General features: G+C 37.6%; 1 protein-coding gene across 3 annotated transcripts in view; it reads left to right on the top strand.

The window, feature by feature from the left end:
* The window catches only part of TSPAN4 (tetraspanin 4), a 692,998-nt gene that overhangs the window by 664,147 nt on the left and 14,887 nt on the right, over positions 1 to 13,964 (top strand). For all 3 annotated transcript variants that reach the window (XM_039321934.1, XM_039321933.1, XM_039321932.1), the window contains one exon: positions 12,408 to 12,509. In XM_039321934.1, the coding sequence (XP_039177868.1) occupies positions 12,408 to 12,509 (102 nt within the window). The remainder of the gene's footprint in view (positions 1 to 12,407; positions 12,510 to 13,964) is intronic.

The raw sequence follows: 13,964 nt of genomic DNA, 5'->3' as shown, positions 1-13,964 counted from the left end.
AGATAGAATCAAGATCACATGAAGTACTAGTACTGCTTTACAAAGTAAAGACCACACCTGGAATACTGAATCAAGTTTTGGTCACCACATTATAAAAAAGATGTTGAGACTTTGGAAAAAGTGCAAAGAAGAGCAACAAAGATTATTAGGGGCCTAGAGACTAAAACATATGATGAACGGTTGCAGGAATTGGATATGGCTAGTCTAGTGAAAAGAAAGACCAGGGGTAACGTGATAGCAGTATTTGAGGGGCTGCCACAAAGAAGAAGCATCTGAAGGCAAGACAAGAAACAATGGATGGAAACTAACCAAAGAGAGAAGCAACCTAGAACTAAGGAGAAATTTCCTGACAGTGAGAACAATCAACCAATGGAACAGCTTGTCTTCAGAAGTTGTGGGGCTCCATCACGGGAGACTTATAAGAAGATAGTGGACTGGGAGTTGTCCGAAATGGTATAAGGTCTTTTGCTTGATCAGGGGGTTGGATTAGAAGATCTGCAAGATCCCTTCCAACTCTGATATTCTATGTTCTAAAAGGCAGAGAAGGGAGAAGTCCCTGAACTGCATCAGCATATATGGACTGGAGTCTTGCAGGCTTAGTTCCTGATCACACTCTGGAGTGAAAAAAAAATCCATTGAGTTTATTTCCTTCTTATGGTGGCTTTGTGTTTGGTTTTATTTACTTTCAAGGTAGCAGTTTGGAGTGCTGTGTCTCTGGTGAAAGAGTCCCCAAGTGATTCTGATATGCATTTGGAATCTCCGGAGCTTATCTTTCTCCCCTGTGTAAGGACACTGTGTCAGCTCACATTATAAGTGTGAATTTCATCTTGTTGATTCATAGGGTCACTTGCATGAGAGAGATTTGAATCTGAAATATGAGACAAATGCAGGTTGAGCATGAATTTCATGGGCTGCTATTATGCACTGATGCCCTGACAGAATCACAAAAGGAATTGCTGTGGCTTTGCCTTGGAGGCAGTTAAACCTGTGATTTTTATGTTGCACTCTTCTCCCTTTTTAATATGCTTTGGGAAAAGCAACGAACTTTCGACAAAAATAATAATAATAATCAGGTGTACATAAGGTTACTGTATATCATGGAGTGGCATTGCGCTCCTGTTTGCTCCATTGTAAATGACCTTACTGACTTTGAGACTATTTCTATCATGCTCTTAGCACTAATTGCTTTTTCAAATCCAGGGTGGCTGAAATAAATAAATAATTGGACTAACTTTCCATGGGGTTAATTGATAGGTAAGCGTGTATAGCAGAGGGCAACCTTTTTTATAACCAAGGGCTGCATTTTAAAATTGTTTTAAGGGGGCAGCTGAGGGTTGAAAGTGACTTCAGTGGACATGGCAGTGAACTGATCATTCCTCCTGTTTCAGTACTTACCATGATAGAAAATGTGAATACTATCTTTCTTTTAACACATGACTTTGTTCTATAAAGATAGGACTCTGCCATTTTTCTTTCCCTTATATACCAATAATCTTTTGTCATCTTCCCCAATTGGGAGCAAAAGGAATAGAATGGAAATAGAAGTCTTGGTGAAATAGCAGCAAAAGAGATAAAAAGTAGGAACGCTTCTGCAAACCGTGTGATTGTTTTAATGACATTTCTGCAAATGACCTTGACTTGAAACTTCTTGTCACCGTGAAGCCACAGCTATCTTATACCCAGTCATCTTGTCATAATATATTCCTAAATTATACCTCTGGCTCCTTTGAGCCCCACTACACAAAAACCACCATCATTTTTGGTGTGCTGGCACATAATGCACCACTGCATCCAGGTATGAGAAACACATAGGAACTGTCACCAAGGGAAATTTGTGGTACAGATTAGATTCCTGGTGAAATCTATATGGAAGAGACCAGTAATTTAGGAGAAAAAAGTAGAAACACAAAGACTTGCAAATGTTACTGTTTACTCTGATCACAATAGGCCAGGCTTAATTTACACTTTGTAGATAGGCAGTAAAAGAAGGCTGAGGCAATTTTAGTACTCATTTCCTTCCAAATTACAGTAGCTAAATGAATAATACAAACAATAGTTACAAAAATTATTCTCCTGAGATTGTTCCACTGAATGGCTCTGCAGGCATATGGCCAAATCTTTCATCTCTCCATAAACCAACAGTTCCACCTTTGCCAGCTTCCAATTCCTGCAAAGGATTATACAGTTACTATTTTTGTTCTGCTCAATTTAAAATCATACAGTGGTCATTAGGTTTAACAATAGACATTATGATTTACCCTGTTCATTTGCTTTTGCCTCATGTAGCTTTTATGAAGGCTGATTGGAGTGTTCTTTTTATTGACATATTTATCATGGATTGTTGTGTTTGCTCCTGTTCTTTTGAAATAACAAGTTGCCTGGTGTTTAACTGATTTGTAGTATGGCTTCACCTTGTATGTTTTGATATTCCAAAGTTGAAAATAGACTAATGATCTCTCCTGGGAACAAAACTATTGTCACTCATTCAGGGCAGCCATTCACTTTAATTTACAGTCTTTTTAAAATAAGGAATGTATTGAGTTCATATTTTGAGATTTGGTCTGAGATTCAGTCTAAGTTTCGAAATTCAGTTGAAATAGCTTTGATCAGATTAAAGCCTGAAATTGCACAGAAAAATGATACAGTTTGTTAATCAATACCATGGCATTGCTCCTTATATATATGTGATGATGATTTGATCTAAGCAATCTTGGGGGGAAAAACCTTAGTTTTTCTTGGTATTGGTTAAACACACAGATCAAAGCACAAAACCTTTACTGTAAGATTAAGATTAAAAAGTAATATATACTATTTAGGGGAGAATAATGTGTACAGCCTGATAGAGCAGAGGTCCCAAACCCCTGGACCAGCACCCATTACTAGGTCGTAAGCTGTTTTGAACCGGGTTGTGGAAGTGGCGGGTGAATGCATGCACATGTCCCATTGCGCGAGCAGTGGACGAGCACATGCGCACACACTCCATTTTCATGAGTAACAGGTGCCTATGCCTGCCACTCACACAAATGGAGCTGTGCAGATGGAACCATCTCCTCTCCCACCCACCCCCACCCACTGGTCCGCAAGCCAGAAAAGGTTGAGGAACTTTGAGATAGAAAGCATTATTTTCCTAAGAAAAATTATAATGGCTGAAAAAACAGTAGGTGAGTAGGATATCTTATGTGAAATACCTGCTGCATAATGTAGAACTCTGAACCACTGGAAACCACTGGAAAATGTATCCTAGATTTAATTGCTCTTTCCTACTTGTTAACCACAGAGGAGATGGTAAGAAGTTCAGGAATATTATGTTTATTAGCTGGAAGAGATTCCATTTTCTTATGTTCTATTTCTATTATTATTCAGAAAGTAAATACAAATAATCAGATAGAAAGGAGTGAAAAGAATAGCTATTGATATGCAAAGAAGAAAAAATAAACATCAGTAAAAACATTAGAAAGCTACATAATTACAAGTCATAATCTTATTTCCCATTGTACCCCAACTGACAGTTATAATCAATATATTTGAAAGTGTTAATTGTCTCTAATTTTTATTTCAGTCCTTTCATTTATTTTGCTTTTATTTTTGTTTTTTAGAAACATATTCTAAATATCTGAATTTGCCTTGTTGCATCATATATGATATTTAAGAGAGCTGTGGTTAAGCTTATGTTTTGTATGTATACCATTAGTTTTACCATTGCTATATACACTCCAAATTTGCTTCCAGTATCATCTGGAAGAGATTTCTGATTTGATAATATACTCTAATTCAGGGGTCCCCAACTCCTGGCCCATGGACCTGTACCAGGCCAAGGCACGCCAGCAACTGGTCCGCACAAACAAGCAAAGCCCCATCCTTAGGATGCAAGCAGCACACAAAACCATGCACCCTCGGGTCCGTGGAAAAATCTTTCTCCACGGAACCGGTCCCTGGTGCCCAAAAGGTTGGGGACCACTGTTCTAATTGACTATACACTGGTATTTATATTTAGCAGTATGTTTCCTAGGAAGGGATCCCATAAACCATTCTAATCATTTATCTTCTAAAAGGATAAATTAATGCACTCCCATAATTAAAAAAGTTTAATTGGGGCTAGATACTGATAATAATTAAATGTGCTACTTACTTGCAATAAATATTATTTATCAAATGCATTAATAAAATTTTACAGCTTTACAAAATAAAATGCATTGCATATCATCAAGAAATAAATTTAAAACAATTTTTAGTAGGAAGGATGAGCTTGCTGTTTTGCGTAATTCCTGAAGTCTGAATTTCATTTCGAGTCAACTGCTTTTATTTCTTATTTCATATTTATTTTTCATACATATAAACATTTTATTTCAGCAACCATAGAAAATATAGAAATGGGGCCTTGCAAACTTTAATAATCTAAGTAAAGGCTGATCAGCTTTAATTCCTCTTTTATCATCCAAAGATTTTGACCCATTTTGAAAGACATTTAAGATAATGTTTAAAAATACTGACCTTCTACAAACATTCTGAAGGTGATGATATATTGTCAGATGAAATGCTGTTGGAATGCCAGAAACACATTATTATTTTAAGAAAAGCTCATCATCATTATCTGTAAGACAATAATGCAAATATGTAATGTGGTTGGTTGTTCTTTATGCTAATAACTGCTGGTTTTTCATTGTGAAAATCCTTAGATTCACCAAATGAAATAAAATTCTGCAGATAGCTGGTGCTGTTTGTTGTAGCTGAATGGGACAATATAAGGTATCTTTTTTTTTCTTGGAGTGATTAGCACATTTAACAACATACTGTGAGAAATATTGCTAGACAGGGAAAATATTTAGCTGTCAACACTGTTAATATGCTAGCAATATTATTATTATTAATAATAATATTATTGCTTTGACAAAATATACAGAACTATCTGGTATTTCTACAGTTAATTCAGATGACAGAGAATGGGAACAGACTTATAAAGAAAGCCCGGGAAAAGGAACGGAAGTGAATCTTTGACCTCCAGGCTAATTGGAAGATGTGACTTATGACTGCAAAATAAGGGAGGGGTTTAGCAAGAAAAGTTAGACGCAAGCAAGGGGAATTCATATTCTGGCATAAACCATACATGAAGTGCTGTCAATCTGTTACACTGATAATAAAGGCTTTTAGGGTAAACCTTGCCTGGAAGTTCTTTGAAGTGTTTCATTAATCGGAACCATGACATCAGCACTTCACTGAGTTTCTGGACAACTTAATTTTGAAATGATATTTTAATTTCAGTTCAGAAATCATTTCATAATCATGCAGAAGGAAACAAACCTCAGCTCATTACCTTAAACTGTTGTTGAATAAAAGGGATTGATTTTTTTTCCCCATAAGCTTTGCTATTATCCTTACTTATATAGAGACTTTGAAACTTCCTTATTTGTAAGTCTCAGCACATACTGGATAGATATATTTAGGTATGCTCTATATCTGTGGTGGCGAACCTATGACACGGGTGCCAGAGGCAGCACTCAGAGCTCTCTCTGTGGGCACGCGCGCCGTCGCCCCAGTCCTAGGCCTTCAGCTAGGTTTTATAAAACATTTTTGCTTTAGGCCTCAGCTGCCTGTGCCAAAAAAAAAAAAAAAAGGTTCAATCAATCAATCAATTTCAACTTCTTGGGGGAAAAAAGATCTTGAAAGTTGGAACTGATTGGTTGAACTTTTCAGTCCCATCCTGTCTGCCATTACCACCGCAGCCCCACCCACCCAATGGGCCATGCTCACCCGGCACCCAACAATACATAAGTGGGTTTTGGGTTGCAGTTTGGGCACTCAGTCTCTAAAAGGTTCGCCATCACTGCCCTATACTGTATTTTCCTTCTTTCCCTTCCTTGGTTGACGTAATAGTATCTTTCATAATCACTCGGATTGTGCAGCACAGGATATAATTTGCCAAAAAAACATTTCATAGTGCAAACGTAATATGTGTTTGCACTACTTTAAAGTGGCTGTGCTATTCTGGAAAATATGAAGCTATAGATCGATGTTACAGTCATATAGCTGTATGCTGTTGTTTCTCATTACATTACTATGTTATAGAAATGGGAATAAATCAAATATGGTGCTATGGACCATTATAAAAAACTAGAAAATTGCAAGGATTGGGACTTTAAGCATGTCCTGATTCCTTTGTTTATGTTACAGTAAGAATTTCCGGAAGTTTTTCTCAACCATAAAATTCTCAACTTGAATTTTTCCCATTTCATATTTTTGTCCAAGATGATTTACATTTTAAAAGGCTTCTTATGTTTATTTCATCACATTATTTTAAATCAATTTAGGGGGCACTGACTTTGGTAACGCCATCCTGTGAGATTTTTCTTGCAACACTGTACTTACCCAATGAAAAAATATGAATTTAACTTCTCAATCTATTGAGACATCAAAGCTATGGACTTCCGGGGAAAGGACCGAGAACTAAAATGGCTCTGCAAAAATGGAGCTGACAACCTGGCAAAGACCAAAGAATCGGTAAATAGACCAATAGGTCTATGACAACTCGCCACAGCCAACTCGCTGTGGTCAACTTGCCATGGCCAATTCGCTGTGTCCAACTCACCACGGGACAAGTCACTATGGGACAAGAGTTATACTAATATCAAAGAAATTTTCAAATAGAATCATCAAAGAAAGGATGCAAAAGGAGGGACAGAATGAAATGTGAATGACAAAAATTAAAATAACCTTTTATTTATTTTAAATAATTAAATTGAATTGTTAAATTGTCCTGCGGTGAGTTGTCCCACAGTGAGTTGGCTGTGGTGAGTTGTCCCATGACAAGTTGGCTATGGCAAGTGTGCCGTGGTTAGTTGGCCATGACAAGTTGGCCGCAGCAAGTTGGCTGTGGCAAGTTGTCCCATTCTGCAGACTAGTTCCTTGGAACCTCTCTGGACAAGGAGAAGACAGGAGATCACCCACATGTACTTCAAACAGTTGCTTCTTGTGAGGAGATTGAAAGACAGTGGCTTTCTGCAAGTTTGACTCCCAGGAGACAGTTGTATTAGCTATCTTGCTCACAACTGTGGTGGAAACATTTAAAGAACAGTTGGTTTTCAAACCTTACTTTCCAATCACTTGTAGAAGTTGCTTGTTATTTACTTTTACAGATCTTCAGAACAACAAATTTAAAAATTCTAGATGAATCTGCCTTCAATCCTGAATGAAGAAATATCTTAATCATAACCCAAAGAATTTAGAATCTGAAATAGAAAAAAACAAAATAAGATTTAGATCTTAGAAAGTTATAAACAGACTTAAGAGTCCACAGTATCAACAATGTCAGTATTTCTCTTTATTCTTAACTTCTTCCTTCTCTTTTTCTTGCAGTCTTCCTATTCTTTTACATTTAGTTTGTATTACATTTTACTAGTGTACTATTCTAATTAACGTTCTAAAAATTATATGGATTTCTTTTAGCATGGGAGGAATTCCTAGAAGATTTGTTGTTATAACACTGAAAGAAATCCATGCCTCATTTGTGGCAATCAATATTGGCAAAGAAAAAGACTTTCAAGCAACATGGTCAAATCTGTTTAAAATATTAAAGTTACAGTAGATCTTTAATTAGCCTCTCTTTTTCAAGATACACATTTGGTATTTTCCCATGGCTAGGACTTAATTGCATCCTCCATTCTAAAATGGGCATCTTCCATCTGTATAGCAAACTCAGGGGCTGAATAACATCCCACCCCGATTTTAAGGTGTCCTTTCTGGTATTCCCTTCAATCACATCTTTTCTCCAGAAAGCAGCAGAGCTCCTGTAAATGACCTTCCAGATTAGGGACTCTGTATTTACATTCAATTTCCAGTTCTGCGCTATCTGTAGAAAATGATTATCAAGGCATGAAATTAGAAGTCTCACCCAGGGGAAAACAATTGGATATTTTGTCCTTTCTCTATGGCTTCTTCTCTCTTATTAGTGGGAGGAAAGAAGCAATCACCAGAAAGGTCAGAAATATTTATTTACAGATATTGAGATGCTTTTACAGCATAAAATAATTGCTGCCTAGGATGTTGGTAACTAAGGAGGGCCAAGTGCGTGTGGCGAGCTGAGACAATGGGGCCTGAGGTGAGAACTTGGGGGGCCTAAAGACAAGTACCAGGACAGTTGCTGGGGAGTTCAGCAACAAGTAATCCCAACCCTCCATCCCCATAACAATCCTAGCAACAATGAAGCCTAGGTGGCAAGTGCCATCTATAAAACATTTTATATAAATTTTCTTTAAACGAAGTTGACATTGTATGAGTATGCCAGTTTTGCTTATGTAATCTCCAGTGCAGCAAAGAATGAGGAATATGTTACAAAGAAAGCCCCTTTTTAATTTATTTATTCAATTTCTCTTGGAACTATGCAACTCTTTAAGGTAGCTTCACTTCACTGAGATTTCATTGACAGCATCCTTTCAAAGTGAAGCCACAGACTGAAATGCTTCGTTACTCTTCTGTAGAGGTGGTGTGTAGAAGCTGCATTTGGCAAGGTGGGATGTTTCTCATGGCTTGGCCTCCGCCCCTCCCCCGAGTCTTTGCTAGGGCAAAACCACACACTCCAGGAGGCACCTTATCACACTGAGGGAAATTGACATGTCTCTGCAAGGGGGATTGGAAGCAATCTTTTCCACTTTGCTTCTCAGACAAGTATGTCAGGCAGCAAAAAGTTGAAAACAAGGCTAAAATCAGCTAGCAGTAAAGGGCCTGGCAGAAGAGATGTGTTTGTAAATGCAGAGAGAAAGGAAAAGCCAAAGGTGGGAGGGAGGGATGTACATTACATCACTTCAGAACAATGCCTCTCACAGGGGGAATTTAGTCAGGAAATCTTAATGGCCAGATTCATGACAGGAAAAATATCCCCTACTCAAGGCTCAACATGTTAAAATTGCAAATAAAGGAGAATATTTGTGACTCAGGGTTGAAATGAGGAATCTTTGGTGCTCTCTGAGCTTGATTATTTGCTTGCAGACGTTTCATTACCCAAAGTAGGTAACACTGTCAGTGTTCAGAGAGCACCAAGGACCCCTCATGTCAAACTCATCTTGATCCCATCCCTGCGTATTTTCCCTCATCTATCCTAAAGCTCCAAGCAACCTTCACCTTACTAGATTCATGCAGCTAATGAAAAGCACTGGGACCTAGAAAGAACCATATGGGACAACCAAAGTCACCAACCAAGGTGTCTCATATTCACTAGCAGCACCTTCTGAATATAGTTTGATAGGAGGACCAGGTCTGCTGCAAAACAATGTTGCCGTGGCTCTTTGTTCTGCCCATGGAGAGCAGAGGAATCACGAGAGTTAAGGCAACTTCAGTCCATTCATCCTTTTCTCTGTTAGAAAATGCTCCACAAGCATAATTTTCATCCCCTCCTGACAAACAAGTTTAAATCTACCCATGAAAGATATATTTCAGGTTATCTGCTGATCACCTCTATGCTAGGTAAAGGCACCTTTGCAGTTTTCACTTATTGACACTGATTTTGATGTATGTAAATTGTAATCAGTGATTCCCTAGTGAACAGAAATGTATGGCAAAGCAGTCTATTATGTAAAATGTGAAAGTCTGTTAAGATATATCAGAGTTAATAAAATATTCCTTTGGACCCTTCAGACAATTTATAAAGGTTGATTTGTTGTTATTAGAACTTAACTACAAAATGAAACAAATTACAGCAACTACATTAAGTAGAGCCAGATTTCAGCCTTGTTAAGAGAACCCTAAAAATGTATAGCTGTGACAGGAAGGCAGCGGAATTCACCAAAGAAAAACAATGCTGACATTTTTGCAGTTTCCTAGATTTTTTTCCATCCCGGATCAATCCATCACATGTTACTTTGCAGAAAAATTATGGGTCAATATTGTAGCCAATTTTTGCAAACTAACACATCTATACTGGAGGGTGGAAGCTCATTCTCCAAGTTTGTGGGTTGGTTTCCAAACGTTTCATTACCAAGGCTAGATAACATCTTCAGCAGAATTCAGGGAAGCCCTAAATCCCTAAATAGCCTGGTAACAAAATGTTTGGACGCCAACCCACAAGATCGGAGAACAAACCTCCAGCCTCATCCTATGCCCGAGCTACAGATATTCGCCACTATCGCCCATCTATACTTGTCCAGTGCTTTGGTTCGTCACTTCTTTTCTCCCTATTGCATCTATTACGTTTGTTCTGGGGTCTCACTGCAGTTAGCACAGTAATTCCAGATGACTGTTTTCAATTTAGTATGAAAGTGATGCTGAGTAAAGGCAATGTTTTCTGTTACTGTTCTAAACTGGCTATATATAGATAGTTCTTGTTTAGCCACTGCAATTGGGACCAACAACTCAGTCATTAAACAGAGTGGTCACTAAGTGAAAAATGATGTGACAGGAGCTTCTAATTTTACTTCAGCTTTCCTTTGCTTTATAGTAACTGAAAGATACAACTCCAAGCAGGCTGAACCCCAAAGAGCAGGAAAAATTTGACTCATGGGGAAGCTAAAAGGGCAAGTTTTATAGCCCCTGTATATTTATCCCCTCCCCCCTTATCCTTTGGAATGCTCAATCCAGCGCTGGGATAATTAGCAAGAAGGGAAATAATTACTTTCATTGGAGAGGAAGTCATCAGAGAGTAAGCAGACACACAATAAGGAATATACAGTACATCGAAATGAATGCACATCTGCAAATGGCTGTTTTGCCTACTGCACTGTGAGCTATGAGCTGCTTAAGAAGCAAGCAAACATCTTCAGTGTGAAATTGATTAGGATCTTGTCAATTTCAGGCAACAGCTGAGAGCCCACTCGGCCTTCTAATCAACCAATGAAGGTCACAGAACTGAGCTTGTTAATTTGCGGTTAGCACTTTTTAGGGACACCATTGCACTGCTGAGAAAAGCAGGTCAGGAAGGTGGCTTGTTTAGGCAATTTCTCCACTCTACAAAATATTTGAGGGGGAGAGAAAAAACAGGTCAGGCACAGAATGACATGTATTAACTGTCTGTAATGGTGAACATGGGACAGAGAGAAGGATGGTGTGGAGGCTGTAAATGCAAGCATTGATTGCAAAGTCACTGTTTCATCACCGTAGGTACTACAAACAGCTGCTATCCAAGGCAATTGTTAAACAAGAGCCTTCATTAATAAATTTGCCCCGTAGTAATATAATAGAAGACAACATCTCATCATCTGAAAAAATATTATCACCATTCACAGCCCTCAGTTCTTTAAGACTAGGGCTTTTTATAGGTTCTAAACCAGGGGTCTTCAAACTTGGCCCTTTTATGACTTGCGGACTTCGACTCCTGGAACTCCTCAGCCAGTGTGCCTAGCTGAGGAATTCCAGGAGTTGAAGTCCACAAGTCATAAAAGGACCAAGTTTGAAGACCCTGTTCTAAATATTTACTGTAAGAAACGTGACCACTGAATTTCAATTGTTCCATAACAAAAACCTTTGAATGGAAATCATAATTCATCACAAACTGTCTTTTCTCTGAAGAAATATCTCTAAAATTGGAAATGAACTGGAAAGAATAACAAATTCCATTCTACTGTATGGTTAAATCTTTCATAATATCAAGCTATTCTACACATCCTTTTTTGAAGTTTTTTTCTCTTTATAATAATGTGGAATTATAAAAAACAATAGAAGAAAGCAATAGTAAGTAAGCAGTAATAAGATTCCAACAAAGTTTAGATCAATTTAAAATTGATTTTTGAATAGATTTTCAGCCAAAGGAATACCTAGATAAAAGAAACTACAGATAGTAATAAAAAAAATCAGGTACTACCTCATTAAATTTCCAGTAAACACTAAATAATGATGTGTATATAGAAAAACAAAACTCTAATTTTTGATGGACAAGCTAACTGGAAGTCTTTATAATAGCTAGGTAATATTATTTTCAGTCACCATTTTTAATATTGGAAAATTGTATAGGGAAGTTAGGAAAATATATTGTTCAGAGTCCTATTTTTCTTTATGTAGGCAGTCCTTGAATTACAACCACAACTGAGCCCAAAATTGCCATTACTAAGCAAGGCAGTTGTTAAGTGAGATTTGCCCCATATCAGGATCCTTTTGACACAGCTGTTGAGCAAATCAGTGCAGTGAATTATGCAATTGTTCAGCAAATCTAGTTTCCCCCCCATTGACTTTGCTTGTTGGAAACCAGCTGGGAAGGTTACAAATGGTGATCCTGGGACAGTACAATTGTCATAAATACATGTCAGCTGCCAAGCATCTGAATTTTGATCACATGACCCTGGGGATGCTGCAATAGTCCTAAGTGCCTCACTTGCAATTCAATTGTCGTCATGGCTCTTCAGAGGAAAAGTCAGCCCAAAAGTGTCATTTCACAGATTTGTCACATTGAGTGCCTACATATATAAAACTGTTATTTGCTTTATTTTCAGATCGATAAGTATGCTCAGCGGGACCTGAAGAAAGGGCTTCATTTGTATGGAACTGATGGAAATATTGGTTTAACTAATGCATGGAGCATCATACAAACAGATGTAAGCTTGTACTTCTTCACTGTTCTTTCCCTTAATGCCAGCAGGTGCTACACACCTCCTACACACCCATTTGCCTGGCTTTGAATTTCCAATGGAGATAATTTAAGGTGGCTTTATTTAAGCATTTGCCTGAAAAAAGCAAATACCACTGCAATGTACCTGAGCTGGAATTAAGGCCCTGATGTTTAATGGATCTTTCCCTGGCCTGCTTTGAAATCTACAAATAAGGGGTTAATTTGATGCTTTGTTGCTCATCAGCATGCAGAGAGGCACACACACAGACAGACAAAATAAATAAAAAATCCCAGAAATAATTACAGAGCACAGGAGATACCACATTTCAGTCATCCTGCTAGCTAGAACATGAGTGATGCCAGAGAAAGTGAGACAAAGACGTTCACAAGCACTTTTCTTCAGTCTTGTTTGTTTCCTCTTTTGCATCCAAGGCACTACTGAATAGGTCAGCAGTCAAGAGAAGGAACATAGTTATTCTAGCTATACATTTGAGAATAAAAGAACCTGAGAAACATGAGGATCAGGGTTATGACTTTTTAATCAGCTTTCCATCTCACACAAAGCCCACAGAATGTAATTTGCAATTCATATGAATTTGAAACAATAGTTATAATAATATGAGCACAGGGAAACATGTATATATTTCCCTGCATACACACACACACACACACACACACACACAGACGTGTTTGTGTGTGTATTTGTGCATGTGTGTGTGTAATTTTTGTTCATGTGTCCCTGAACTCATATTGTTATTACTATATTGTTTCAATTCACCAATGAAAATTTGTGCATACAAATAAATCCTAAAGATTTCATTGATTAGCCAGCCCTGGAAATCAGAAGAATGAACTTCAACAGTTGAGACTTTGATATATATTAGATGTTGAGACCATTTTAGTCTCACTTTGTCCTTGTCCTGGCCCCAGAATTGCCATACCATTTGTTTCTACTGAAACATTTTTTACAGTAAAATTGATAATGGCTTAATAGGGTTGCAGCAATTTTATAGGTACTAATATGCTTGGGGGATGCTGCAAGCTTGATTGGAATATAGGCTCTAGTCTCTAAGTATGTTTTTTCTAGAGATCCAAAATTCTTACTATGGATTCTAAAACTCTTAAAACACTGTCCTGCACAGTTCTCAGTAAACCAAGTAAAACTTGTGTTGATTATGCAATAGCATTTCTTTGGTTGTTCTCTTAAAAATAGTGAAGTGTCCATTTTAATTTTAAATTTAGTCATCTATATGTACATGAGACATCTCAATTTGTTTCTGTTGATTAAAAAATAATTAAATATTCCTGTTATTGCAGCTATATTTCAGATCACCTGAATTAGCCAGTACTCTCCACTGGTATTTAAAATTGCTCCAGTTTTCATACAGTTCATCACTGGTTTAATACTGCTTTTGCATAATCTGCATAATGGGAATAGTTA

Source organism: Crotalus tigris, unplaced genomic scaffold (genome assembly GCF_016545835.1).
Source record: "Crotalus tigris isolate CLP2741 ecotype Arizona unplaced genomic scaffold, ASM1654583v1 scf7180000023830.6690815, whole genome shotgun sequence".
Taxonomy (NCBI): Eukaryota; Metazoa; Chordata; class Lepidosauria; order Squamata; family Viperidae; genus Crotalus; species Crotalus tigris.
The sequence above is the reverse complement of the archived record's forward strand: the minus strand, read 5'-3'. Positions and strand labels throughout refer to the sequence as shown.